General features: G+C 54.0%; 15 protein-coding genes across 24 annotated transcripts; 9 read left to right on the top strand and 6 right to left on the bottom strand.

Annotated features, from left to right (window-relative positions):
- Positions 1-47: 47 nt before the first annotated feature.
- On the top strand, positions 48-2,024 carry KVP17_004034 (uncharacterized protein; the record flags this gene model as incomplete). Its single annotated transcript, XM_068521880.1, has 1 exon — positions 48-2,024. One exon carries the CDS (start codon positions 48-50, stop codon positions 2,022-2,024), a length of 1,977 nt encoding a protein of 658 aa, XP_068376139.1.
- Positions 2,025-2,050: 26 nt separating this feature from the next.
- On the top strand, positions 2,051-3,925 carry KVP17_004039 (uncharacterized protein; the record flags this gene model as incomplete). Its single annotated transcript, XM_068521887.1, has 1 exon — positions 2,051-3,925. One exon carries the CDS (start codon positions 2,051-2,053, stop codon positions 3,923-3,925), a length of 1,875 nt encoding a protein of 624 aa, XP_068376146.1.
- A 200-nt stretch (positions 3,926-4,125) lies between these two features.
- KVP17_004030 (uncharacterized protein) lies at positions 4,126-4,560 on the top strand (the record flags this gene model as incomplete). The annotated part of the gene is made up of 1 exon (XM_068521875.1): positions 4,126-4,560. One exon carries the CDS (start codon positions 4,126-4,128, stop codon positions 4,558-4,560), a length of 435 nt encoding a protein of 144 aa, XP_068376134.1.
- Positions 4,561-4,675: 115 nt separating this feature from the next.
- On the top strand, positions 4,676-5,326 carry KVP17_004035 (uncharacterized protein; the record flags this gene model as incomplete). The annotated part of the gene is made up of 1 exon (XM_068521881.1): positions 4,676-5,326. One exon carries the CDS (start codon positions 4,676-4,678, stop codon positions 5,324-5,326), a length of 651 nt encoding a protein of 216 aa, XP_068376140.1.
- Positions 5,327-5,622: 296 nt separating this feature from the next.
- KVP17_004043 (uncharacterized protein) lies at positions 5,623-7,817 on the top strand (the record flags this gene model as incomplete). Of its 2 annotated transcripts, none has more annotated exons than XM_068521894.1 (2): positions 5,623-7,599; positions 7,626-7,817. In XM_068521894.1, 2 exons carry the CDS (start codon positions 5,623-5,625, stop codon positions 7,815-7,817), a joined length of 2,169 nt encoding a protein of 722 aa, XP_068376153.1. The 2 variants fall into 2 exon arrangements, with proteins under 2 accessions (XP_068376153.1, XP_068376152.1); XM_068521893.1 differs by having other exon boundaries at positions 5,851-7,599.
- A 62-nt stretch (positions 7,818-7,879) lies between these two features.
- KVP17_004041 (uncharacterized protein) lies at positions 7,880-9,199 on the top strand (the record flags this gene model as incomplete). The annotated part of the gene is made up of 1 exon (XM_068521890.1): positions 7,880-9,199. The coding sequence occupies one exon, from the start codon at positions 7,880-7,882 to the stop codon at positions 9,197-9,199; it is 1,320 nt and encodes a 439-aa protein (XP_068376149.1).
- An 86-nt stretch (positions 9,200-9,285) lies between these two features.
- On the bottom strand, positions 9,286-10,626 carry KVP17_004036 (uncharacterized protein; the record flags this gene model as incomplete). 2 transcript variants are annotated; one of them, XM_068521882.1, is made up of 3 exons in its annotated part: positions 9,286-10,023; positions 10,050-10,583; positions 10,612-10,626. In XM_068521882.1, 3 exons carry the CDS (start codon positions 10,624-10,626, stop codon positions 9,286-9,288), a joined length of 1,287 nt encoding a protein of 428 aa, XP_068376141.1.
- Positions 10,627-10,844: 218 nt separating this feature from the next.
- KVP17_004032 (uncharacterized protein) lies at positions 10,845-11,408 on the top strand (the record flags this gene model as incomplete). Its single annotated transcript, XM_068521877.1, has 1 exon — positions 10,845-11,408. The coding sequence occupies one exon, from the start codon at positions 10,845-10,847 to the stop codon at positions 11,406-11,408; it is 564 nt and encodes a 187-aa protein (XP_068376136.1).
- A 48-nt stretch (positions 11,409-11,456) lies between these two features.
- Positions 11,457-13,517, bottom strand: KVP17_004037 (uncharacterized protein; the record flags this gene model as incomplete). The annotated part of the gene is made up of 1 exon (XM_068521884.1): positions 11,457-13,517. One exon carries the CDS (start codon positions 13,515-13,517, stop codon positions 11,457-11,459), a length of 2,061 nt encoding a protein of 686 aa, XP_068376143.1.
- Positions 13,518-13,728: 211 nt separating this feature from the next.
- KVP17_004033 (uncharacterized protein) lies at positions 13,729-14,898 on the bottom strand (the record flags this gene model as incomplete). 2 transcript variants are annotated; one of them, XM_068521878.1, is made up of 1 exon in its annotated part: positions 13,729-14,898. In XM_068521878.1, the coding sequence occupies one exon, from the start codon at positions 14,896-14,898 to the stop codon at positions 13,729-13,731; it is 1,170 nt and encodes a 389-aa protein (XP_068376137.1). The 2 variants fall into 2 exon arrangements, with proteins under 2 accessions (XP_068376137.1, XP_068376138.1); XM_068521879.1 differs by having other exon boundaries at positions 13,729-14,742.
- Positions 14,899-15,200: 302 nt separating this feature from the next.
- Positions 15,201-15,410, bottom strand: KVP17_004031 (uncharacterized protein; the record flags this gene model as incomplete). The annotated part of the gene is made up of 1 exon (XM_068521876.1): positions 15,201-15,410. One exon carries the CDS (start codon positions 15,408-15,410, stop codon positions 15,201-15,203), a length of 210 nt encoding a protein of 69 aa, XP_068376135.1.
- Positions 15,411-15,472: 62 nt separating this feature from the next.
- Positions 15,473-17,427, top strand: KVP17_004042 (uncharacterized protein; the record flags this gene model as incomplete). Of its 2 annotated transcripts, XM_068521892.1 has the most annotated exons (4): positions 15,473-15,552; positions 15,579-15,970; positions 15,999-16,278; positions 16,302-17,427. In XM_068521892.1, 4 exons carry the CDS (start codon positions 15,473-15,475, stop codon positions 17,425-17,427), a joined length of 1,878 nt encoding a protein of 625 aa, XP_068376151.1. The 2 variants fall into 2 exon arrangements, with proteins under 2 accessions (XP_068376151.1, XP_068376150.1); XM_068521891.1 differs by lacking the exons at positions 15,473-15,552; positions 15,579-15,970; positions 15,999-16,278 and having other exon boundaries at positions 16,381-17,427.
- Positions 17,428-18,222: 795 nt separating this feature from the next.
- KVP17_004040 (uncharacterized protein) lies at positions 18,223-20,362 on the bottom strand (the record flags this gene model as incomplete). 2 transcript variants are annotated; one of them, XM_068521889.1, is made up of 2 exons in its annotated part: positions 18,223-18,304; positions 18,333-20,362. In XM_068521889.1, the coding sequence occupies 2 exons, from the start codon at positions 20,360-20,362 to the stop codon at positions 18,223-18,225; spliced, it is 2,112 nt and encodes a 703-aa protein (XP_068376148.1). The 2 variants fall into 2 exon arrangements, with proteins under 2 accessions (XP_068376148.1, XP_068376147.1); XM_068521888.1 differs by lacking the exon at positions 18,223-18,304 and having other exon boundaries at positions 18,329-20,362.
- A 67-nt stretch (positions 20,363-20,429) lies between these two features.
- Positions 20,430-23,019, bottom strand: KVP17_004029 (uncharacterized protein; the record flags this gene model as incomplete). 4 transcript variants are annotated; one of them, XM_068521874.1, is made up of 4 exons in its annotated part: positions 20,430-21,894; positions 21,923-22,540; positions 22,579-22,837; positions 22,872-23,019. In XM_068521874.1, the coding sequence occupies 4 exons, from the start codon at positions 23,017-23,019 to the stop codon at positions 20,430-20,432; spliced, it is 2,490 nt and encodes an 829-aa protein (XP_068376133.1). The 4 variants fall into 4 exon arrangements, with proteins under 4 accessions (XP_068376133.1, XP_068376130.1, XP_068376131.1 ...); XM_068521873.1 differs by lacking the exons at positions 20,430-21,894; positions 21,923-22,540 and having other exon boundaries at positions 22,575-22,870; positions 22,929-23,019; XM_068521871.1 differs by lacking the exons at positions 21,923-22,540; positions 22,579-22,837; positions 22,872-23,019 and having other exon boundaries at positions 20,430-21,782.
- A 60-nt stretch (positions 23,020-23,079) lies between these two features.
- Positions 23,080-24,792, top strand: KVP17_004038 (uncharacterized protein; the record flags this gene model as incomplete). 2 transcript variants are annotated; one of them, XM_068521886.1, is made up of 1 exon in its annotated part: positions 23,080-24,792. In XM_068521886.1, a coding segment is annotated over one exon (1,713 nt), but the record flags the coding sequence as incomplete, so codon positions are not given. The 2 variants fall into 2 exon arrangements, with proteins under 2 accessions (XP_068376145.1, XP_068376144.1); XM_068521885.1 differs by having other exon boundaries at positions 23,080-24,777.

Here is a 24,792-nt window from a genome sequence, read left to right as displayed (position 1 = left end):
GTCCAGAAGAGGGCGTGTGGGTGCCTCCAAGCTACGTCGAATCCAAAATGGAGGTGAAGGATGCCGACGGACGTTTGACCGGATTCAAGTTCGCCGATCTGCCGCTATCGAAGAAGACGTCATCTGCTCTCACGGCGGCTAGCTTTGAGTTCATGTCGCCCGTGCAGAGGCGCAGCGTTCCGCTGCTTCTACGTGGATGTGATGTACTGGTCGAGGCATGCACGGGGTCAGGGAAAACGCTGGCTTTCGTGGTGCCGGCACTGGAACTGTTATACCGAGAGAAGTGGACCAACGAGGATGGCGTCGGCGTTATCATGATCGCGCCTACCAGGGAGCTGGCCTTGCAGATCTTCAACGTTTTGAGGAAGGTGGGTAAGGCCCACGACTTCGGCTGTGGTTGTCTGATTGGGGGAAAGAATATGGAGGAGGAACTGAAGTTCACAGCGACGCTGAATATAGTGGTGGTGACTCCAGGTCGCCTGCAGCAGCACTTGGACCAAAACCCCCAGTTCAACGTAGACGGACTACGTATGCTGGTGCTGGATGAGGCGGATCGGTTGGTGGATATGGGCTTCCTGCCTACTATCAGGAACATCCTTCAGCAGCTTCCATCCAGCTCCTCCAGACAGAACGTGTTGTTTTCAGCGACTCTCCAATCGAGTATGCATCAGCTGGCCTGCTTCAAGATGCAGAAGCCCAAACGGGTGGTTATAGAGAACGCCAACGTGACTCCCCAAAACCTGAAAGAACTCTGCATGGTTGTGGACGTACACCATAAGTTGGACATGGCCTATTCGTTTCTGAAGACGCATAAGGGCAAGAAGAGCATTCTTTTTGTGAGCACATGCAAACAAGTCCGCTTCCTCTCTCTGGTTTTACAGAAGCTACTTCCGACCCACAAAGTGCTCATGTTGCACGGCAAGCAGAAGCTAACCGCAAGAGTCGTAACGGCTGCGGAATTCACAGCCAAGACGGACAATGTGGTGCTGGTTTCCACAGATTTGGCAGCTCGGGGCGTGGACTTCCCCAAGGTCGACTGGGTCATACAGGTGGACTGCCCGTCAGATGTAGACACCTACATCCACAGAGTGGGCCGTACGGCTCGTATGGTCAGCAAGGGCAACTCGCTGCTGCTGCTGCTACCCGGAGAGCAGCCCTTCCTTGAGCGTCTCCTGAAGCGGGGCGTCGAGGTGAAGAAGATGGGAGCTAGCAGCAACAAGACATTAAGTATCAAGGCGCGCGTTCAAAGTCTCATGGCTCAGTCGACTGACGTTAAGGCGGCGGCTGTTAGAGCCTTTAAGGCCTCATTCCGGGCTTATGATAGAATGCCTGATAAGTCGGTCTTTCGTATGGAGAATCTGATCCAACGGCAATCTGAATGGTGCGATAGCATAGGCTTGCAATCTGTACCTGAGGTTAAAATTGGCACCCAGACTAACTTCCAGTACGAACCACCAGCAATTGAGGAGGCAGATGTGGGCAATGCGGTCAATTTCTCTGTGGATTCTGCAAAGAAGGCGAAAAACAAAAGCAAACTGGCCCGATTGAAGGAGAAGATTCGTGAGAAGAAGGCTCAACAGGCCTTAGCGAAGAAGGAACCGAAGGCAGAGGATGTAGTAATCCTGTACGACAGTGCCGCTAAGCCTGACCTGAGACAGGCCCGTCTGGCCAGGCTCGAGGCCTTAAAAGCAGCCGGCAGAGAGCAGGATGACTTGCCAGACGATTTACTGGTGACAACTGGGACGGTTACGCATGGCCGCGCCGTGGAAACTGTTGAAGAGCCGGTTCCCACGATTTTTAGAGACGTCGCGGCTGAACTGAACTGCGAAAGTGACCCAGACGACCTCGACCACGACACGTACCTTCGAAACCTTAAAGACCGCCTGGAAGAGGCCAACGACGAAGACCGCGCAAGACATCGAGAAGCTACTCGACAGGCGAAGCAGGAGCGCAAGCGTAGGCGCCGAGAGGAGGAGGAACAGGATCGGGAGGCAAAGAAGGCCAAGGTAACGTTGAATTCCTAAAGTAAAGTGTCACCCAAATACCAAATATGCCGTGGCAACAACCATCTGAAACGAAACGAAGGACGGGGCTTCGGCTTGCGAACTCTATGGCTGGCGGTGAAAGGACTGAGTTCTTCCCCGTGGATCCGGAAGGCAGACACGTAAAGTGGTACGGCTGTGGGCCAACGGTGTACGACGCCTCTCACATGGGTCATGCACGCACATATGTGGGCGTCGACATCCTGCGACGTGTGATGGAGGACTACTTCGGCTACGGTATCACAATGTGCATGAACGTCACTGACGTCGACGACAAGATCATCATGAGGGCCAAGGATCAGGGAGTCACGCATGAGGCTCTTGCGAGAAAGTGGGAAACGGAATTCTGGAATGACATGCGGGCTTTGAACGTCAAGATGCCTGATGTGATCACTCGAGTGACAGAATACGTACCCGAGATCGTCGCCTTCATCGAGAAGATCGTGGAGAATGGGCTTGCCTACGAGTCTGCGGGGTCTGTCTACTTCGATACCGCGGCATTCAAGGACGATGGGAAATACTCCTACGGTATAATGGAGCCCGGCGCGGTCAACGACCAGCAAAGAGTACTCGAGGGTGAAGGTGACCTGACGCTGACCTCGGAGAAGCGGAATCCCTGCGACTTCGCTCTGTGGAAGGCCGTGAAACCTGGTGAGCCGTCTTGGCCCTCACCATGGGGGGCGGGGAGACCGGGATGGCATATCGAGTGTTCTGCGATGGCAACAGCCATTCTGGGGTTTCCTCTGGATGTTCACTCCGGAGGTATCGATCTCCGATTCCCCCATCACACCAACGAATGCGCCCAAACGGAAGCATGGTGTCAGAAGTCTCAGTGGGTGAACTACTTCATTCATACGGGCCATCTCCACATCGAGGGCGCGAAAATGAGTAAGAGTCTGAAGAATTTCGTTACCATCAAGCAGTGCCTGGAAAAGTTCAGTGCCAGATCGTTGCGCATTCTGGTTCTGATACACAGATGGGACGCACCGATGAACTATGACCCCTCTGGCAGCAGCCTGGAGGAGGCTACTGCTATTGAGAGACAGATCACTACTTTTTTCGCAAACGCTTCCGCCTGCCTTCGAGTTGCCGGTGGCGATGTGGTTGTCGGGCTGCAGGACAATCAGAAGTGGACGAACATTGATTTCCAGACAGAGAAGGCCATTATAGAGTGTGAGCGAGACGTCCACGGAGCTCTGACTGACAACATCAACACTCAATCCGCCATGGCTCACCTGCAACAGCTTATTAGTGTGCTACAAAGCTATATGAACCAGACGGTCAAGGTTTGTCTGTTGAAGAAGGGTGCCTTGTTTGTTCGCCGCATTCTGAGCTGTTTCGGCGTGCTGACCGAGGATGAATTCAGTTTTGGCTGGCAGGAGGATGGTGCATCCAAGAAAGCCGATGACATCATGGGTGTCGTGGCAGACTTCAGACAGAAGGTTCGCGCGCTAGGCCAGGCCAGCGCCAACGGCGAGCTGCTCCGCCTCTGTGACCACATCCGCGATGAAGCGTTGGCGTCGGTTGGTGTGCTGCTGGAGGATAAAGGGCAGGCATCGGTGTGGCGCATCACCTCAAAGGAGGAGATCCTGAAGGAGCGAGAGCGCAAGGTGGCAGAGACTGCCGAGAAGGATCGTCTGAAGGCAGAGAGGCAGGCGAAAGCGCAGAAGGAGCAAGAAGAGCTTGTGAAGCGGTTATCCATTCCTCCCGAGCAGTTTTTCGAAACCACCAAACCTGGAGAATACCTTAAGTACGACGAGACCGGCCTCCCAACCTTAACTAAAGACAACGAGCCCCTCTCCAAAAGTCAGGCTGGCAAACTAAAAAAGGTCCTTGAATCTCATAGAGTCAAGCACCAAGCCTTTATGGCGAAGCAGAATTGAATTTTGTGATTTTCATAACTCAGATGGTAGGAATTGAACGAGTTAATGGACAACTTTTCATCTGGTCGATGCCCCTGTGGGGCTTCATTTTGATGTGGGTCGGTGTCCTTTTCCTAGTACTACTTCTTGTTTTCTTGGTGGTTCGCTGCATTCGTCGAAGGCGACGACGAGACCTGCAGCGTGACGTTGAAATTGCTTTCATGGAACAGGAGTCTAAACGAGTAGGAATAATTTCCGAGATGCTCTCGAAGACACTGGATGAATCGAACCGCAAGGATACTGGCGGTCCCGCAAAGTTCTGGGCGTACGAATCCCAAGACCCCACGTACTCCAGACCGATGATGAGTCCAGTTCCCGTCGCTGCTCCTTCGCACCCTGTAGTTTTCCAGACGACTGGCGGACAGGTGGAGGCAATGCCTATTCCGATGACCTACCAGCTTGAATACAATGCCGCTTACCAGAGGCCGAATGCATTGATGATGCCCTTGCAACAGCACACAGTTGCACCAAAGTTTGACAACGCTAAGCGTACTCGAATGCGCAGGGCGCGAGACTCAGAGTTGCCTCCAGGAGATGCTCCTGTCGCTCCAGAGGGGTACGTTACCGTCCCCATGGTCATTGAAACACTGGAGTAACCGACCTCCTTGTACATGAAGATTTGTGATCCAAGATTTGTGAAGCAGATTCGTGACGTGAAATAAGATACTTGTGTAACTGCTCTCTTTCAGTAGGTATTCCACCAAATTTATCATGGTCCCAGCGCCGATTTGGGGGATCCCCTTTTACGCGGTTATCGGCTCAGTTACCGGCGTAGTGCTGGTCATTATCATCGGAGTGGCCATCGGTGTCCATATTCGACACAAGAAAAGTGACCAGCTGAAGGAAGACGTCGAAAACGCCCTTGTTGAGCAGGAAACATTGAGAGTGCAGCAGATAACGAACCTGATGAAGCAGGTGATGGCCAACGCGCAGAAGAGGCAGCAGCAACCGCCTGGAATGGGGTACCAGACCGCACCGCAAGCCTACGGCTATCCCCCCGGGTACCCCGGTGGCTATCCTATGCAGCAGGTTTCCGCCGGTCCCACCACTTTTTGGGCATACGAGCCCGTACCAGGTGCAGGGTACGCCAGCTATGACGAAGGTCAGGCCGCGATAATGCAGACGCCTCAAGGCGGTGTCGAGGCTTACGCAATGCCCCAGATGCCCCAGTATCAACACTACCAGCAGTATCAACAACAACAACCACAAATGATGCTACCAGCCCAGTACTTCCCCCAAACCCCGCAGCAGACTGGTGCCATGCGCATGAGAAAAGCGACAGACTTCGAAGTCCCCCCAGGGGCAGCACCTCCAGCCCCACCTGGCTACGTCACCGTGCCTATGGTTATTGAGCCGCGTTGACTTGGTAGCATGTCACACAGAACATCGCTAATTGCATGTATTGCTCAGCACATAATGTAACATGCAGCCTACATCTAAGCCTGCGTTTGCCTCCACCTCAGTTGGGGGGTTCTTGTTCAGACTGAAGTCGATGGCGCCCACCAGACAACGTGCCCACGTCAGGCGGTGGCGCGCTCATGCCTTCGTCGCTCTTCTCTATGGGTGTCTCGTAGCAACCCTCTTTCTGCCGCTACTAATAGCTTCCCGGGTTTTTTCGCTTCTCAGCCGAGGCCTCACGTCTTTGACTGGGTACATCTATGGCAACCACCGTGAGTCCTTCTGCTCTCGTCGACACAGTCTGGAACCTTTTCATCACATTCGTGTACCCCAGCGGCGTTGGCGTACTGCACACAATCTACCTGTCACATCGAGCCCGCCGTGCAGGTCGACCCCACAGCCGGAGCATCCGAGTAAACGTGAAACTGGCTTCCGGTCACAGCGCCAGCATTCACACTCTCGCGTTGCTTGAGGACAATTACGGCTTCATGATCGTCGACTCCACGAATTCTGAGGTTGACGTTGTGCTGGTCGACATGGGCGACGGAAGAGAGGCGATAAGACAGATTCAGGAGGTGCTGGATACATATTACAGGAACCGGCGTACCAACTTCCACGCCATCCTTACAACGCACCACCACTGGGACCACATGCATGGCAACGACAGCGTAATGGAGCACTTCGGGATCTCGCGTTGCTACTCGTCACGGGGCGAGAACGTGCTTTGCCAGACACACGAGGTTGGTGACCAGGCGATGCTCACATTCGGCCATATGATATTCGAGGTCATCAGCACCCCAAGTCACACGCAGGGGTCTGTCGTCTTCAAACTTACCGGTGCCAACGGCATTGACTGCCTCTTTACTGGAGACACACTCTTTAACGGAGGCATTGGAGTCCCTTTTGAAGGTTCGGCGGCTCAAGCGAAGCGGTCTCTGGTCTCACTCTTGAGGCGAGCCGACCTAGAAAGCCTAGTGTTCCCAGGTCACGAGTACACGCTCCCACTACTGAGCGAGATTTTTAGTCATCACGCGAAATCTATGCTGGACGACCATCCCAGGCGGTTCTACGTCCTATGTGGTCTGTTCACGAAGGCACAGCATTATAGGTCACTGCCCTTCCCGACGCCTACAGTACCCATGAGACTCGGAGATGAGGCCTGCGTCAACCCGGTGTACCACGAACTGATTGAAGCCGCCTCCGCCTTGCGGACGCTGGCCAAGGTTCGAATGATCAGGCAGCTTGCTGCAGACGACCTATGGCATCCCAAGCTGAGCGACATCGGAACTCCTTCCGAGGCGAACTCTGGCATCCGCATAGTGACCAACAAGGAGACCAACGAGCCGGTGGTCGTCGAACCGCCATGGGTAGTTTCCGCCTTCGGTTGCGACTTGCCTATTGCAGGCGTGTGGTCGCACGACCTCATGCACCTTCGCAACTGTCTGCAGTCCGTATCCGAGGCTGTATGTTCAGAGCGGAGGTCCCAACTCCTCGACCACTGCGTTGAATTCTTGGACACCTACGTGCTGTCGCATCCGCTGCCGGATACTGTGTGGTCGTTCCCTCGCGATTGTCAAAACTCCCAGAAGCTATTCGGGGGAGTCCACACTGAATTCGCTCAGTTCCAAGTTCCGAATACCCGAACCATTCAAAAATGGCTGGACGGTATGGCAGTTTACGGCTGGCAACTTCCCGCTGCGGTGCAAAAATCCCTGGGAGCGTCTTTGAGAAGTCTCCAGAAATACGTTACGAGGTCCGACTTCGTCTTCTTCCTCGCCAATGTTGGTCGCGACAGCTGGAACAGCCTCGACGCGGATGAGCTTTGGGGCCGGATCGGACGCAACTCCCGACCTATAGTGCTACCGCTTCATCAAGTCGTCAAGGCCCTCCAAATTCCATCTAACCTACAAGGAGAGCCTGGCAGCCGTTCGCCAGCGGTGCCCCTGTTCATTGAGGCGCCTCATATGTTTTCCCACTGCAAAATCTGTATGGGGAGGCTGGTTCCGAGGCGATCGATCTGCCCGACGGGCCCAAGCCCCTACGACGACGTCTCAGAAGCGATGTTCGTTAAGTTGATGGACGAACCGCGAGCCAAAATGGAGGAGGAAACGGAACAAGTGTCCGCCTCGCCGGGCGGAAGGCATCAGTGGGACCTCGTGGTCAACTCGGGGGCTGCGCTGCATTCATTCTCCTCGGAGGAGGAGTCTGTCGCTATTAGAGCTGTGGAGGCCCAATTGGTAAGATCCTAGGCTCCTACATACAGTTTAAATCTGAAGACATCTCGGATGACGTCACTTTCGAGTTTTCCGCCTCTAGGGAGAGTTTCATGGGATACCAAAGACCTCCAATGCCTGTGACCTCTTCCGAGTCTTTGATGATGTCATATTCAGGCCTTCCCTCTCCCGCTCAAGCAAAGAAGGCCTGGCTACAGGGCCCCGAAGGCGCAGCTGCGTGATGGTGTACGTAGTAGTGTCCTTGTGTGTTAATTCTTCGAACGATTTTCCTGCACACGCACACATGAGGCTTTGGCTGCTCCCCGCACTCACCGGGGCGACCGTAGTCGAGGAAGTTTTCAAGGAGGCTGATGAGTTAGCGCAGAGACTCCGCCTGGACGACGACACCTTCTTTCAGGCACACGCAAAGCGCTTCCAAATGGAATTTATCCCAGCCGATCGGGAAGTGGGAGAAGTACCAGACCTAACCCTTCCAGGGTATTCCATGGGCAGCGCTGACGATTTCAAATTCAATCCGACCGACCTGCTCTTCGTGAGGGATCGCGGGCATGAGGCCGCGTTGAAGCCCCCTCGCAAGCGAAAGGAGGTGGATGACCTCCCGGTGGCGCTGTTCATCCGTGGCACCCGCGTGCTACAGGACGAACAGTACGTTGTGATTCCAAAGGGGGCATCCTGTCTCGTATCCAAGGAAGAGCTCTACGGGTTCTACGAGGGTGACAGAGTGAAGCCGCTTGGCCGGCCGGAGGTGACGGTGAGGTTCGTGCGGAGAGGCCAGAAGGCGAGGACGTCGGAGAGTGGCATTTTCCGAGTTGTCGACACTCGGGAGCTCCAGTGCGAATGCAGCCAGATCTCCTCGTTGGCCCACCTCCACGAGAACTACAGGCCACTGGTGTTGCAATGCGATATGGGAGTCGCGGTCTCCTTCTTGCAAGCAGAAGGAGCGTACAGTGCAAGTCGACAACTCTCAATGGATAAGCTGTCTCGTTTGGCCCGGAAGAAGTCCAAAGAGAAGACGCCTCCTGTGGCAAAGAAGCAGAAACCTGTGACTCCGCCTAAACAACCAGACCCGGAGCCACGACCTGCATCCAGGAAGCAGGCATCACCGCGACAACAGGGGTTGAAACGACTCCAGGAGGCCAAAGCCGAGCAAGAAAAAATAAGACAGGAGTTCGACAAGGAGGCGAAACTGGAAGCACAACAACAAAAAAAGGCAGAACCTCAGCAGGTCGCGAAGCCGGAGGAGCGCAAATTTCAGCGGGTCGCCGACGCGGCAAAACCCCAGCTTCGCATAAAGGAAGATGACATCCGCAAGATTCCACGCGATGACAGCACGGACGACCCCGTAGACAAGCATATGAACCAGCTGTATGACTCCAAGCTGGTGGAGATGACCGGCCTGCCTCGTGATCGCGAAACGTCAGACCCGGACGTGAAACGGAACATGGACATTTATTCTGGGCTGCTGCGTGAGCTGTACGCAGAGCCGCGCTGTCAGGCGAATAACTTCGCAGGCATGAAGCACGTAATCCGGACGTTACGAGCAGCGTTACTACAGGGACCGCTACCGAACGCGAAATCCAAGTATCAGGATTTTCTCGGCTGAAGTGACGAAAACACTGGGAAACGTACCACGATTGACTTGGGTAACACACCAGTACAAAAAGGAAAAAAACTTCTCAACGACCAATATCACCACGCCCAGAAAGGATCCTCCGCCTCAATATCTCGAGGAGGCTGCTCAGATTCCTCGCTGAAGCGTTCGAAGCACGCCGTGTCATTGCGAGCGTCAATCGGAGGAACGTACGGCGGCGGTAAGGTCTGAGCCTCCAGCGCTACCCAGTCCACGACGTCAAAGCATCGGTGCTGCATCACCTGCTCCGACCCCAGTATGTCGGTGCCCAGCCTTCTGCGGGGGTCCGGAACCAGTAGACGCTTGATGAGGCTGCGAGCCCCGCTATCCACGAATGACGGAAAGCGCAGCTTGGTGCTGAGGATTTCACGATACATCTGAGCGGGATCGCCCCCAGAAAACGGAGGGTCGCCAACCAGCATCTCGAACAAAAAAATTCCTAATGTCCACCAATCAACGGCCTTGTCGTGTCCCGCGCTGATTAGCATTTCAGGAGCGAGGTACTCAGGAGTACCGCACAACGTCCTCGTCGTGTGACCTGGTTGGATAAACTTTGCAAAGCCGAAGTCCGCAAGCTTCAGGTATCCAGACGGAGCCATAAGAAGGTTTTCGGGTTTCAGGTCTCGGTACACAATGCATTTCGCGTGGAGATACGAAAGAATGGACACCACCTGAGCCGCGTAAAACTTTGCGACCATATCAGGAAGTGGGGCATACCGACGGACGATGCTGTAGAACTCGCCCCCCTTAACAAACTCCATGCATATGTAAACGTAGGCGGAATCTCGAAAGTACGTCTGTGTGACCACGGAGCAGCCCCCACATGCAGCTTCACAACGAACGGGTGGCAGCAATCCCACAGGATTGCCACCTCGTCCATGATGTGATCCACTTGTCGTCGGCGAATCAGCTCGTACTTCTTCATTCGCTTTACTGCTACACAGCCTAGGCCGGAGTCACGAGCAAAAAAAACTCGTCCGAAGCTGCCGGTGCCTACGGTGCGCCCAAACCTAAAGTCCGCCGGCACACGGACAGGCCGATCCACGGCAGGCAGATCTCGCGACTCAGGAAAGGGGACACGGTCCGCGATGGTGGATGTGACGGGGGCCAGACAGTAGCGCCTCAACGACTCCCACTCAGCTCGGAACTGCGCATCTGGAGCCCCGGCAGCATCAGATGACTGAATCTCCACAGATTTCGCTAGGCTTGATAAGCGCTTTGATGACTTCATACGGGACATGCTCGTTAATCGGTGATGGGACTTTCTTAGCAGGTGTGTCCGAGACTTGTGAACTTCCGCGGGGTCTGCGGACTCTGCCTCGACGCGCTTCTCCCGGATCTTGCGCTTGATGTCGTTCTGTGTGACCTGACTCAGCCTGACTCACAAACAAGGTTACCATCGCGGTCCCAATTGATTAATTATGGTGCCAAACCGAAACCGATATTCAGCCCAAAACACTGAACCTCGTCCATGATAGGGCGAGGTTCATGAACCTAGTTCATCGCCCTGTCGTCTCTGTAGTTAAATTGCTCGTCGCAATATGGTAGATGTGCCCTGTTGCGCGATACACACGAAAAAGGCCAACGACGCCAATTCGGCGGAGCGGCGAATTCTATCATGGACGAGGCCACGGTAGACCAGAGGAAGGAGGATGACAGAATTACCACAGGCAGCGACGCCACTGAGACCCGTGGGAGGGTATCCGTGGAACACTGGGTGAATGGAGCGTGGCTGGTAGACCAGCCCTCTACGGACGACAGACACGAGCGTCTACTGCAAAAACAACGGGCCGCTATTTTGAGATTCCACAGAGAGCATAGCATCCCTCCGTATGGCGAGGCGGTGCGGTTGCTGAGGCACGCCAAGCAGGTACCGTACATAAATCACAAGCGTGTGCCCTACACGTGCAAGGTGCACGAGCTGCTGAAGTCTATTTGGAGTGAGCCGATGGACAACAGGGCCATCAGGGCTGTGGGCCTGGAGGTGGCGAACCGCACAGGAGCAGATGGACTGCACCACGCCCTTCACGCGTACAACACTCTCTGTGGCCACGTTTTCCACTCTAAGGGGCTCTGTCAAGAGTTTGATCCTGAAGAGTTTATGGGCCTCTACCTCGAACATAGGCAATGGGCTTGGGCTGGAATTGCAGGTTGGACGGTGCCCACCGAGGGGTGGTTATGAGTCCAGCGACGCCACATTCATAAACACAACGCTTAGTAACATTTTCTATTAGTCCAGACAGTAGAATGATGTCTTGCCAAGGGTATATGCGCTTGACATCGACTCTTCACGTGTGTTGGATGCGCGGGTAGAGAGGTGGTCGTCGTCGGAGTAGAAGAAGGAGCCTGCGTCTTGAAATTTATCAGGAGCGTCGATATCCACCTCCTCGGTTGGTGTCGGACTCTCGTACATCGCTTGTAGGGCGCTGCAGGTCACTCTCAGCCAGATTTTGATGTCCTCAAAAAGGAAGTGACGCTTGCGGCCTACTTTCTTGGGCAAGCTGAGAATATGCTTAAACTGCTCGATCGCATGCGCCGCAGCTGCGGTCGACAGCTCCTCCACTGCGTCAGCCGCTTCATTAGGAATCGTTAGTGCTGCCTTGGTCAAGGCATCGAATAATTCGTTAGCCAAGAAGTCTTTTGACAGTAGTTGTTGCTTGGTTGCCCCCATTCCGCGAGCTTGAGCTGGGATTTCCAGCGGAGTGTTCCGGTTGTTGAATCCAAGAACCATCTGGCCCAAGAAGCGGTCCATAATGATAGCGTTTCTTCCCGTAATCCCAGATGCGTCGACGTGCATCTTGTAGGCTCGGTAGAAGTCGCGCTTGTCACTAGGCAGAAAGCTTAGAGCCTCCTCAAGGTCGATAGTAACGTCATCGGACGGTTCGTTGACGAGACTTTTCACCTTTTGAGGAGGGTAGAGTTCACACGGAGCTGTGCAGGGGTTCTCACTCAGCATGTGAGCGACTGCTTCAGCCCAGCGTTGCGCATCCTCGAACAAGTAGTAAGCGCGTCGACCAAGCTTGTGACCCTCCAAGTAGAAGGTGACGTACTGTTTCTTGATGTGGAAGGCTAGAGCAGTAGAAAGCTCGGCAGCCAGCGCAGGGTGCTTCACGTCGTTGTCGCTGGCCTTCGATAGCTCCTTCAGCACGAAAGTGCTGTTTAGCCACTGCCTTCGGTGTGGCTTCAGTGACGCGAGGGCCACACTTTCATTTTCCATTACTGATCCACGGAGGTTGTACTCCTGGATGAAGGTGTTCCGCATATTCTTAACCAAGTAAATCAAACCGCCTTGCAGAGCCGACTTATTCGCTAGAGCGTCGTACTGATAGTACAATTGCATTATAGAGGCAGGGACCGGGCGTTGTTTCATCGGGACCAGGTCGCTGCTGGACTCTCGCACAGGGTAACCCGGATTCATTATGGACAGTCCTGCCTTGTTCAGCGAACACGTAGGAGAATAATGTGAGTCCGAGAAGGTCGCGGGCACCGCGAAGCCACTAAGCATTCCGGCTCCGGCTGAGACGTAGCCCGTCCTCGTCAAAGAGCTCGTAGGGGACTCAGACGGATGTGCGGCTACCATGGGAGACATCCCAGAAGTAGCGAAGTTCGTTCGCGTCATGGAACCAGAAGGCGAGAAGGATGTTTCGGAATACGCCGAAGACGAGGGCTGAAAGCTGCTGGCAGCCGCTACCGCCGCTTTATAAGCGCCCGTGGCTAAAGACCCAGTCGGAGAATAAGACGAATCCGAGGAGCACCCTAGAGAGTTGGTGGGGCGCTCTAGATGGCCACACATCTTCTTACCACACATGATCTCCAGCCGACGAAACATGTCATTCTGAGCATCTACCCACTCCCCAGCAAGTTTCAGCACTTCCGCATCTGACGTAAGCTGCGAGAGACCGTTGAAAAACTGCGCGACGCCCGTGATCCAGAGCTCATGCTCCACATTCCACATCAGGATAGGAGCGCACAGCATGCTCTTGAGCCTGGATGATGTGAGGGGCGCCGACTCCTGGAGGGATTCTGATAATGAGCGCTCGACCACCTCACCAGAGAATCCGTTTGAATGTTGGATAACACTCAGCAATACTCTCACGGACAGGAGGTAGTCGGAGTCGCTTTCCTTTCCCAGAAGGAGACGCAAAAGGTCCTTATACTCGAATAGCCATTGGAATAGTAGTCTAGGTAGCGCACGCTCATTCAAAGCGCGGTTGATTACAGATTCGTATATATCGTAGTCTTTGATATCAGCGCTACACAATGGTGCGGCGCTTTCCAAGACCTTCGCCATCGCCTGAAATGGTAATAACCGGTGAACCAACAGTATGAACCGTGTGGGATAAATTATTATTGCCTCCCTAGTATTGTACAATTCCCGTCTCGGGTCTTGGGGGGCGGAAAAGTCAGCGCAGTCAGTGTATCGACACGTCACAAGTCACCCCTCGACCAATCGACAATGACGTCTTATCGCAATTAAAGTCGCAAAATCCAGTCACTGACATTCATTCAGAGAGATCCCGCTGAGCCAAGTCGACAATTCGGCGCACGGCTACTGGGTCGCGGATCACCTGCATGTGGTTGACGTCGAACAGCTGCTCCATCCAGACGGTCGAGGCCCACGTTCTGGGCCAGCTTGCTGAGTTGAGAGTGAGCGTGTCGTCGCCCTGGACGCTACTCAAAACGGCCAGCTCCTGAGTTCTCTGATCAAAGGTATAGCTCTCAACACCTTTGCCTGATGCCACAAACGAGACCACTGGCACGCCTGGGTCGCTCAGCACGGGCTCCGAGAGCAGGGTCCACGACTGGATGGCTCGTTGCTGCAACGGGTCGGGCAAAAGCTGAATCCATTCAAGGGCATCGTACTCGTGGCGCTCCCCCTGCGTGTCCGTGTTCACAATGCTGAGACCGCCTACCTTTGGGTTCGGAAGGAGTGCGTAGAGCGACGCCATATGACGAACGAACCGCTGCACGGACATTTCATCGAACATGAACATAAAGGGGAAGAATCGCACGGTTCCATTTAGAAGCGACGTCACCGCCTTGAAGCTGCCACCGTAGGCCCCTGCTACGCTGACGATGCGATCCACGTGGGAATCCTTCCACTCCTGGTCGACTTTCGTGTTAAGAAAGTAGTTCAGGACGTTACAGCCGTAGCTGTGGCACATGACGACTACCTTTGAGTCGTTCACTTGGGCTAGCCTTTCAAGCTTGGCCTTGAGCGGAGACAAATCCAGATTGAAGGGCGTCTGCCGCCAATCGTAAGGGAAGGCGTCGAGGTCAACCTCGCGAGTGTGGCCTCGCTCAATTAACTCCTCCGTAATTTCGGCGAGATATCCCATCTCCAACAAGGGAAGGTCTCCTACCCCACCTAGGTACTCCACCGCCTCTAGGCCGGAATCGTGCCAGACGTGAACTCCGTGAGGGTTGGAGTAGTTCACCCCGTCCCAATTCAAGGAGAACACATCAATCCAGCACTCTTGGTTCCAAGGGGCGAATTGGAACAGGTTCAGCCACATGCGCCACGAGACGTTGAGAGGTTCGTCACCACAGTGACTAAAGCGCCCATCTTTGACTGTACAGTTCAAACTTGTCCCACAGAGCCCAGGAATCAGAAGCACTGGTCTCAAGCTGGTGACCGCGGTCCAGAGGATCACTGACCACCCAACATACATTCAACGAAAATAGAAAATATATCATCCTCGTCAGCAGCTTGTCGCATGTGCAGTCCGTCTGATGTCAAAATGATACGGCGACTTTCTGTCAAATCCAACCTCAGACAAGTCGAAGATGACCTTGCAGACTCCCATCTGGTGAGGCATCTCTCAGTACAATCGAACATTCACCTACAAGGGGAGACCCAGATGGCAGAGGAGATGGCAATGTTTTTTGACATGGCCATGAAAACTGAGATCATCATCTTCAACATGCTGCCTGATTCACAGCCTGGCTCGGATGTACAATTCCCACAAACACCCTAAGCGAAGTCCTGTTCTGTGATTGTGATTTTCTTTCTCGGTTGACTTTCCACTTCTGCTGTAGCGTTTGCTGGGGCAGCGGATGGCTCCAGCACCCGCTTCCTCGGAGGCACCACGTCCTTTGTGACGAACATCTCTGGGATCTGTGCCTGGTACTGCGAGCCGACGCGGATATGAGAGTTTCGGGATGTGAGGTACTCTCGGGGCATGTTCACCAATCGTGGATTTTCTGCCTCCTGATTTTTGTGTCATCTAAATCCGCCTTTAGTGAATGACACCAACGGCAGTCCTCTTCGCAGGGGTGTATGTCAGCAATTATCTCTTTAACAGCATCAACGGAACAGTTGCCAAGTGAGTAATGTGTCCCCTGACCACAGAGTGTGCCCCTATGTGACCTTAGTGGTCTGCGTGCAGCTGCTGATGGCCGCTGCCACTTCTGTTGGAATATCAGCTTTGACTCACCAGCAACTGGCATTTGAGGTCACTCGTGACACCTTGGTAGCTGGAGGATTCCACTTTTTCATCCACGCTTTCATGGCTCAAGCCTTCGCATCGACCAGTCTAGCAACAGTTCACATGACTCGAGCGCTAGAACCGCTGCTTATGGCGTGCCTGGAGTTTAGCCTCTACGGCAAAGTTTTGTCTCGGCGTCGACGGACTGCACTGCTCGTGGTTGTCGTCTGCGTCGCGGCGTGCAATCGTCGTGACGGCTTCTCGCCTTTCGGATTCTCCTGCGCTATGGTGGCCACAGTAGCGTCCTGCGGGAAGAGTGAGTGTAGACCTGGGCTGGCACTCAGCGTTGCTCCTCAAGACGAGCCACAAAGGAGCCGACCACTCTGGAATGCAGATCCTCGCAGCAGTCTGGTCCGTTCCCTTCGCCCTGACCCTGGACGTGTCTCGGCTGCTGCTGCCACGCACTACTTCGGAGCCCAACCACTGGAAGGACATACTGCCTCTGGTAGCAGTGTCTGGTGTCTTTTTTGGGCTGTATAGCTGGTTAGGGGTTGCGACGCTACAGCAAGTGAGTCCGACCTCCTACTCCCTTGGCAACACTGCGAAGAGGGCATTTCTTGTACTGTTCTTATCGTGGTCGGAGCCAGTCACCGTGTTACTTGCGGCGCTGGCCGCCCTTGCCACGTACGCGTATTCATTGCCGAAAATGTCGAAATTGGAACTCTCATGCTGAACGACCAGCGGCTAGCTCAGGAGCTAGCAGCCGCGGTGCCCTCTGCCGAATGTGTAGCGAGAGTCAGTGAACACATCTCTCGGTGGGTGGGATCTCTGCAGGAACAGGCTGCCATCAACACTTGGTTCCTGCAGTCGCGAAAGGCAACAAGCGACCAGCTTCTCGCTCAGGTATTCATCATGAACGATGTTCTGCAGAAGCTTGGCCCGCGAAGCCCATCATTCAAGTTCAAATTCCTAGTTCTTTTTGCAGAAGTCGTCTTCTCCTTGCAGCAGGTGGCACCAGGCATTGTGGAGCAGGTGACAAACGTGCTCGGGATATGGCGAGAAAGGCTGGTCTATGGCAAGCAAGCCATGGATTTTCTACAGTCAGCCTTAAACGGAGACGACAGGTTCAGACACGCTCTCAGCAGTTACGTTCAACAAGAAGAAGAGGGGAACTACGCAGGGTACATATCTGAATTCAGGGAGCATGAGGACCAAATGGGCCGCCAAAGGCTGGCAAAATACTACCTTACCGAGGTAGAAACCTGCACGTCCGCCGAACACGATCCCAGGTTGTCCGTTGCAGCCTTCGCAAAGCAGTGTCCTATGCTACTTCCTCAGGTAGCTATGGCTTGCGACTTCACGCTAGAGGGAATCTGCGATGACGTTTTTTTAGAGACCAGTGTCATCAACGACAGACTACGAAATGAAACGTTCGTGGCTTTACCCCAGGAAGAAGCCAAGTTCCTCGCTGAAACTGTACACCTCGCGAAATCTCTCGAGCAGCAATGGACATCACTAATGGGAAAGTACGACATCGGCATGAAACTTGCCGTGAACCAACAGAGGGAACAGTTGAAAGTTCTCAAAAGTAAAGAGTTTGGTAACCGCGCCAAGCTGCAGAGGACCCACCTTCGCGCTATTCGACTATTCGATTCCCGATATCGCTACCTGATTTGCCGTCTGGCGCAAACGGCCGAGAACCTGGAGACGGTTGAGAAGATTCTGGGGTCGAAGTTGCAGAAAGGCCTTGCACGAAAATCGTTGTCCACCTGAATTATAATTTGCCGGTAAAACAATTTCGGTAGATGTGTTGTGTCTTCTATTGTCCGCATGTATTATTATTTGCCGGTGATGGAATTTCGGTGGTTGTGGCTTGTCTTCTTCACGCACATCGGACTGTGTTCACGCCCCGGCAATGACCGACAAGTATCGTTGCAGTCCACAGGGGGTAGGCTGCAAATCACGCTCCTCTACGAAGCACTGTGCCCCTTCTGTCAGCTCTTTTTCAGGAATCAATTGGTACCCATTATGCGTTCAGGTCTGGAAAAATATGTACAACTGGAACTCGTGCCTTATGGAAATGGGCATGTGTCAAATCATACCGTTCAGTGCCAACATGGGCCAAGCGAATGCCAACTCAATACTGCCCATCTTTGTGCCATGCGAGTGTTGAAGGACAACAAAAAAAGCTTCGATGCAATAGCCTGCATGGAGACTAATCAGCAGCCTGACAGAACAATGGTTAACGACTGGACAGATTGTCTCGAAGCGAGTGAAAGAGCCGAAATCGTAGGATGCATGAAGTCACAAGGAACGGCCCTGCTGAAGGCTGCTGCAATGAGAACAGACACGTTCTCCCACAAATATGGTGGGGTGCCAAAGAAGGAGAAATCCAGTTCCATGGGTCCTACTCAACGACGCCCATGAGGAGTCCGCCACTCACAATCTAGGCAGCGCGATCTGTACCACTCTCCCTGAAATCCCGTCTGAATTGAAGGCAACGTGCAACGAATTCCTGCAAACCTTCGTCAAGACAGGTGGAGACATCACTGATGTCTGCTGGAAAAACTAAACCAAAGGCTGCTTGAGGAGGGCTAGTAGCTCGAACTTCGCCTTCAGAACCGTCGCCTTCTGCCGGTACTCCAACACTCTGCGTAAAACGCCCAGTACTTGCTTACTCCTCATCGCAAGAGTCATACTCGTGCTCAGTGTCTGTGCCTGAAATATCAGCATCTTTCTTCATGCATAGTATTCGAGCCTTCTCTGTCCGGTAGCGTTTAACGCGATGTTCGGCGCTTTCCACCTCACAACCCAATCTAAATCGTCCTCGGAGCGCCTTGATCACGTGAGGCTTCAGGTGGTGAACAGCATGAGCCTCGACATCATTGATGCTCGTACCAACTCCACTCAGGACTTTCGCCCACGATGTAAGGGTTTCGCCAGTCATCATCGCCACGGCTGTCCCCATCCTTCCAATACGCGCCGTGCGCCCTGAGCGGTGAACGAAGATAGAGGGGTTCATGGGGCACTGAAGATGGATTACCAGGTCCACGTTCGCCGGCAAGTCCAATCCTCGCGCTGCGACGTCGGTGGCCACGAGAATGCCGCTCAGCCTCGTCGGATGACAAAACCAGTCCACTCGCTTCATTCGCAGAGACTGACGTAGCTTCGAGTGCAGCCCCACCACCGGAATCTTCTGCCGCACGTCGAAGTTTAGGTCAGCGGACCGCGTGAAGGTCACGTCTCTGGCCTCCTTGGGCCTCGAGGCCGACTGCGCCTGCTTCTCTAAGTTCTTCAGAAGAGAAATGCCTTTGCTCTTCTTCGCGTCAGACGTCGTTACGAGTGCGCTCGTATCCTTCACATCTCCAGTAACAGCTTCCGTTCCTTTTGGTCTTCTGTTTATCATGTCCCGCATGATGCAGTTGTTGTGGATGTCATTGCCAAACATAAGACCCAGCAACGATTCTAGCCTATACACGTAGTCGATGGAGTTCACGAAGATAACCACTCGGGAGTCCTTGCACTGCTCGAAATGTTGATACAAGAGAGCGTACAGGTAGAGCTCGCGGTCTTCTTCTGGCACCATGATTTTCTCTACCTTCAGATTCTTCGGAAGAGAGCTGCTTTTATCGTCTTCGCCGACGTTAACAACAGCCAACTTGCCCTCGCGCAGCTTCATGCGATCGAGCAGGCCGTCCAGCCGAGATACGCTGAACATCTTCTCCTTCAATTCAGCCTTCTTCTGGAGCTTCTCCGTGGGCTGGCGGATACGATGGTGAAGTCTGAAACCTGCTTTGAGATTCAGCGTGGCTGAGAACAGGAAAGTCTGTAGATCGTCAATGCCACGGTCGGATGATTTCTTGTCATCGTAGACTTTTTCTAGTATGACGTCCAGCTCTGGGAAGTGCCCTGCCTCCACCAAGCGATCCGCTTCATCCAGGAGCAGGCATTTAAGGGCCCGTAGATCAGTCATGTGTGGGTGGGCAGTCACCAGGCCGTCGAAGTCGTCAGTCCTGTCGATCTTCAGGCCCATAAAGGCGCACATCCGCCCTGGGGTACCAAGCACCATGTCGGGTTGCTTAGACAGAACTCGTGTTTGCCTTTCAGGGCTCATCCCGCCAATGAGAAGAACGCTGGTGAACGTTGTGCCCTTTGTCAACTTCTGTATTTCCTTGGACACCTGACTGCACAATTCTCTAGATGGGAGAACGCCTAGTGCCGTCAGAGAGCCGCAGGGGCCGCCACGCGCGGCGTGCTGCGCCAGCACGCAGTTGGCGATAGGCAATGCGAAAGCTAGAGTCTTTCCAGATCCGGTTTCGGCACAACCAACCACATCAAACCGCTGAATGATTCCGGGTTTGAAACTAGCACGCTGGATTTCAGTGGGGCTGAAGAAACCGGCGACGTACATGTTAGCCAGCAGCTGCTGGTTGATTACGGCGCTGTACGACGCAGCGAGGCTTGTCCACTCGATCATGGCGTTCTCATCGTAGACAACAGGGTCAACCGGCGTCACGACTGCGGCTGATGGAGACTTTCGCCGTTTCTTTTTCTTCGGTTTGGACGATTTATCGACTCGTACCGGCTCAAGGGCCAGCAGTCCTTGGAAGTCCGCTGGGTCTATCTCCTCCACATCAAAGCAGCCGCCCCAGTGAAGGGCGTTCTGCTGGCTTTCCGTGAGTTCGATCTTCTTCCATGGTCGTTTCATCGCCGAAATCGAGAGTTTTGGGCGGCTGTAGCAGTTCACAAGCAACTCGACACTCAGATAGAAAATACTAAGACTTTCGAAAAGGATCCAGGGTGGCTGGATTCGGTGAATGACGTGCCGTGTCCTCCGTGTAATCCGAATCTGTTGTCTCGGTGTCCTCTTCGAACCTCCTCTCAGGTTTGGGGTGTCCCCGTCGTTCCAGCGGTGGGTTCTTTGGCCCAGATATGGCCACTCCCTCCTGGGGCGCCACGTTGTGCTCTGTAGATGTAGGCATGGCATTAATGTGCTCTGGTAGGTTCTTCGTTTGCTCAGACGAGCCTTCCGTAGACATAGTATCCCCCTGGACCTCTGAGGTTGGTTGTGCCTCTGGGACTCCATCCAATTCATCCACTGGTGCCTCCTCCACGTTGCCCTCTTCTGGGATAGCCTCTGCCATACCCTCTGGAATCTCCTCCTCAGTCTCTTCCGGAACGACCTCACCTTCTTCTGAGCCTTCCTCTACCATTTCCTCTGGAGTCTCCTCCTCAGTCTCTTCCGGAACGACCTCACCTTCTTCTGAGCCTTCCTCTGCCATTTCCTCTGGAGTCTCCTCCTCAGTCTCTTCCTGAACGACCTCACTTTCTTCTGAGCCTTCCTCTGCCATTTCCTCTGGAGTCTCCTCCTCAATCTCTTCCGGAATAACTTCGCCTTCTTCTGTAAGCGCCTCACCTGCCGCGTCCTCCGGCATTCCCTCCTCGTGTAGAGCCTCCTTGTCAGCTAGTTTTTGGGCTTTCTCGTCTTCTTTCAGTTGGCGTTTTTCTTCTTCACGAGCCTCCTTCTCCAGTCGCTTCTCTTCTTTCAAAGCCTCTTTTTCTGCCTTCTTTTGCTCCCTCAACTGCCTTTTCTCCTCGGCTCTAGCGTCCTTCTCCTCTTGTTGTTGCTCCTTCAGCTGCCTTTTCTCCTCGGCTCTAGCGTCCTTCTCCTCTTGTTGTTGCTCCTTCATCTGCCTTTTCTCCTCGTCTCTAGCAGCCTTCTCTTCTTGTTTTCTCTGTGCTAGCTCCTGCTTCTCGGCTGCGGCCTGTGCCCGCTTTTCCTCTCGCAGCTGCTGTTTCCTCTCCTTTTCTTCTGCTGCATGCTCCTTTTGGGTCTTGGCATCGCCTGTTACGTCACCGTTCGCGGTCTCGATGTCTTTCTTCGTTTCCTCGTCCTTGACCTCAGACTCCGCTATTTTTGCTGTGGAATTTTTCTGGTCAGGTGGAAGACTCTTTTCGACGGCGGCGTCGATATCGTCCAGCATTGGAGCTTTCTCAGGTGCAGTGTCCTTCAATGCCGCCTTTTCTCCTTGGATCTGTGCAGTGTCAGGATCCACCCCCTTCTTCATCAACTCTTCTTGAGTCTTTGCCGACGACTTTGCGAAAGCTTTTCTTTCCTTGGGATTCATATCGGCTTTCAGATTGTCCAGAGCATCCTGCTCCGCAGCCTGCTTATGGGCTTCGCCCTTAACAGCGGCCTTTGTTGACTTGTCTTTGGCCGAGACTGACTTCTGAAGGTTTCTAGATTCAGCTGCTCTACCGCACTCACTTCTCTCGATTCGCAGCATCAGACATGCCCTTCGGCCCAAGACTAACGTCTTGGTCTGTGGTGGTGGTGATCACCGGTTGGACGCTGACGGGTTTCAATTTTCCGTGCTTAGCCTCCGTCCTCTCGATAGCAGCCAACTGGACATCCTGAGTGGTGGCGTCCGGCATTTCCTTCCGCGCCCTTGTAGTTTCCTGCCGGACTTCGGCTTTCTCCTGCGCACTCATCCCTGCCTCAGCAGCGAGCATGTTCCCTTTTCGCAAGGCCAACTCGTTCTCCTTCGCCACCAGATTAGCAACTTCCTGCATGCCAGGTTTGGAAGCCGCGGGGGGAACTCGAGATTCCAGGGCTAGGTGCTTCCGCTCCTGCTGGATGACGGCCTTCTCCTTAGCCGCCGTCTGGCTGTCGCCGTTAGCACGCGATGCTTGGAACCGTTTCTCCTCCTTCTTCTCCAGGTTCATGTCCAGCTTTTTACGCTGGCTGGCCTCATAAACCTCGGTCTGATGGCGTAGTTCCGTTCGGATTCGGGCTTGATCTGCTGGAGGGAGTTGAGTCATTTGAGATTCTACTTCTCGAGTTTTTTCGACTTTGCGGCCAACTGGGGTGTCTGGTAGGGGAGCGCTGACAGCTGTGGGACCCATGGGGCCTGCACGCCCTACAGGACCTCCCATAGGACCTGGACCGACAGGACCTGCGTGGCCCATGGGGCCTCCTCTACCTTGATGCCCTCTGACATGGGGTCCTCCAGTTTGAGGTCCTCCTGTTTGTAGTCCTCCAGTTTGAGGTCCTCTGGATTGAGATCTTCCAGCTCCTCCAGTTTGAGGTCCTCTGGCTTGAGATCCTCCAGCTCCCCCAGTTTGAGGTCCTCTGGATTGAGATCCTCTTGCTTGACGTCCTCCAGCTCGAGCTTGGGCACCTCTACCTCGGGCTCCTCCTCCTCGTTGGCGCCCACTTTTTGGCCGTGAGCCTTGCTTCGATCGTTTCTTTGGCTTTTTGCGTCCTGTCAAACCCAAAGATGCCGACTCCATCATCGCCTCAGAGAGACCCCATGAGCCAACCACAAACAGCGAACAGAGCCCGATTACCCGAAGTAGGCGCATGACTGATTATTTAACCGCCCCACAGCAACCACGTCAATTCTAGTAATACCATATCATCCAATGAGGTTTACTACTGCCTTGTTCCTATCAGCTGCAGCCAAAGCGGTTGCGGTAAAGAGGCCTAAAGGTTACGAGTTTCCAGTTGTGGAGATGGTTCGAGGAGCGCGGTCGTTGGAGACTCCGGAATGCAAACCTGAGATCCAACTGCTCCACATCCAGGACGCTACGCAGACCTTCAGCAAAGTCATCCAGACTTTCGCGGATGAACGGCTAGTTGAGAAGCTTATCGAGCGCCTACAGACGCGTTATACTCATGTCAAGTACGGTCTGTCTACCTTTGCAGATAAGCCAGCTCCTCTGGTGGGATACGGTAACTCATGGGGTGTATGGGATGGCTGGAATGGAATCATCGACTACTGCTACGCCAACCAGACTCCGTTGCAGGATGTCAAGTCGATAGGTGACATCTGGTCCCGAGTAAAGATTAGCGGAGGCAAGGATCAGGAGGAGAATCAATGGGATGCTATCGCTCGCGGTGCCGTTGACTCTGCTGTTGGCTGGACGACAGAAAGCCACAACGCCAACGGTCAACCTGTACTTAGGCTTTCCCTGATGATCACTGACGCTCTGAGTCATACGGCAAAGCCCATAGATTTTTATGAAGGTTTCGGTTACAGCACATCCTACTCCTGGATGCAGAACTGGTATAATACCATGTGGGGCACATACGAAGAGGACTACGAGTGGTACGGATCGTTGATCAGGTCGGATCTTGTCAACGCCTACGTCAACTGGAGCGGTGAATTTAAGACCACTCTCGAGGCGCCGGTGGCCTACGATGCTCTGGTCGTGTGCAATTCCCTCTCGCAATCGCACCTGCAGCTTCCAGACTTGCGCAATCGCACCTCCAAGCATCTGAACGCGAAGTTGCCGGATAAATTTAGCGACAAGTTCGTGGCTTCAGAGTGGGCGGCGCTCTGCGCCGACAAGAAGACTATTTCCGGCTGGACAGAGCATTACAAACTTATCGACGTTGAGGACATTAAGGAGTATCCGTACAACAGTGCTACGGCGGAGTCAGATTGCAGGACCTTCGAGTATCCCAACCCATCAGACCCGAGGTATGCTAAAATGCTACAGAACTCTAATGTGGTTCCTATGGCTATCATTGCACCACCAAAACCGACAAGTGGCGGAGAGATCTTCAACATCGGTGTTAATCACTGTAATCAAGAGTTCACGCTGAATGATCTATTTTACGCTGACCCAAGCAAGGATTCCGAAAGATTGTTGGAGTGCTACAACAGGCACTATGACCAGCAGTTTAACGCAATTGCCGCTAACGGTACACCTGCTTTGTATGAGGTGATGCCATTCGGGTACCTGGACCCTGAAGAGCTCATCGGACGAATGGAGAATATGATCGATACGGCTGTGGAACAGCTTGTGTGTTTGCCACCTACTACCACTGAGGCGCCAACTACCACCGAGGCGCCAACTACCACCGAGGCCGCCACTACAACAAAGGCCGTGGTTCCGACTTCTCCGCCGGTTCCAACCATTCCTAGCACTAGCACCACACGACCGATCACTGCTCCGCCTACGACGACAGCTGCCGCGCCAACCACCACTGCTGCCGCGCCAACCACCACTGCTGCCGCGCCAACCACCACAGCTGCCGCTCCGACCACCACAGCTGCCGCTCCGACCACCACAGCTGCCGCGCCAACCACCACAGTTGCCGCGCCAACCACCACAGTTGCCGCGCCAACC

The sequence above is a fragment of a genome, assembly GCF_019968985.1.
Source record: "MAG: Porospora cf. gigantea B chromosome Unknown PgB_NODE_267_length_24792_cov_116.715, whole genome shotgun sequence".
In the NCBI taxonomy this organism is placed as follows: Eukaryota; Apicomplexa; class Conoidasida; order Eugregarinorida; family Porosporidae; genus Porospora; species Porospora cf. gigantea B.
Note: the sequence above shows the minus strand (reverse complement) of the source record. Positions and strands in the feature narration are given on the sequence as shown.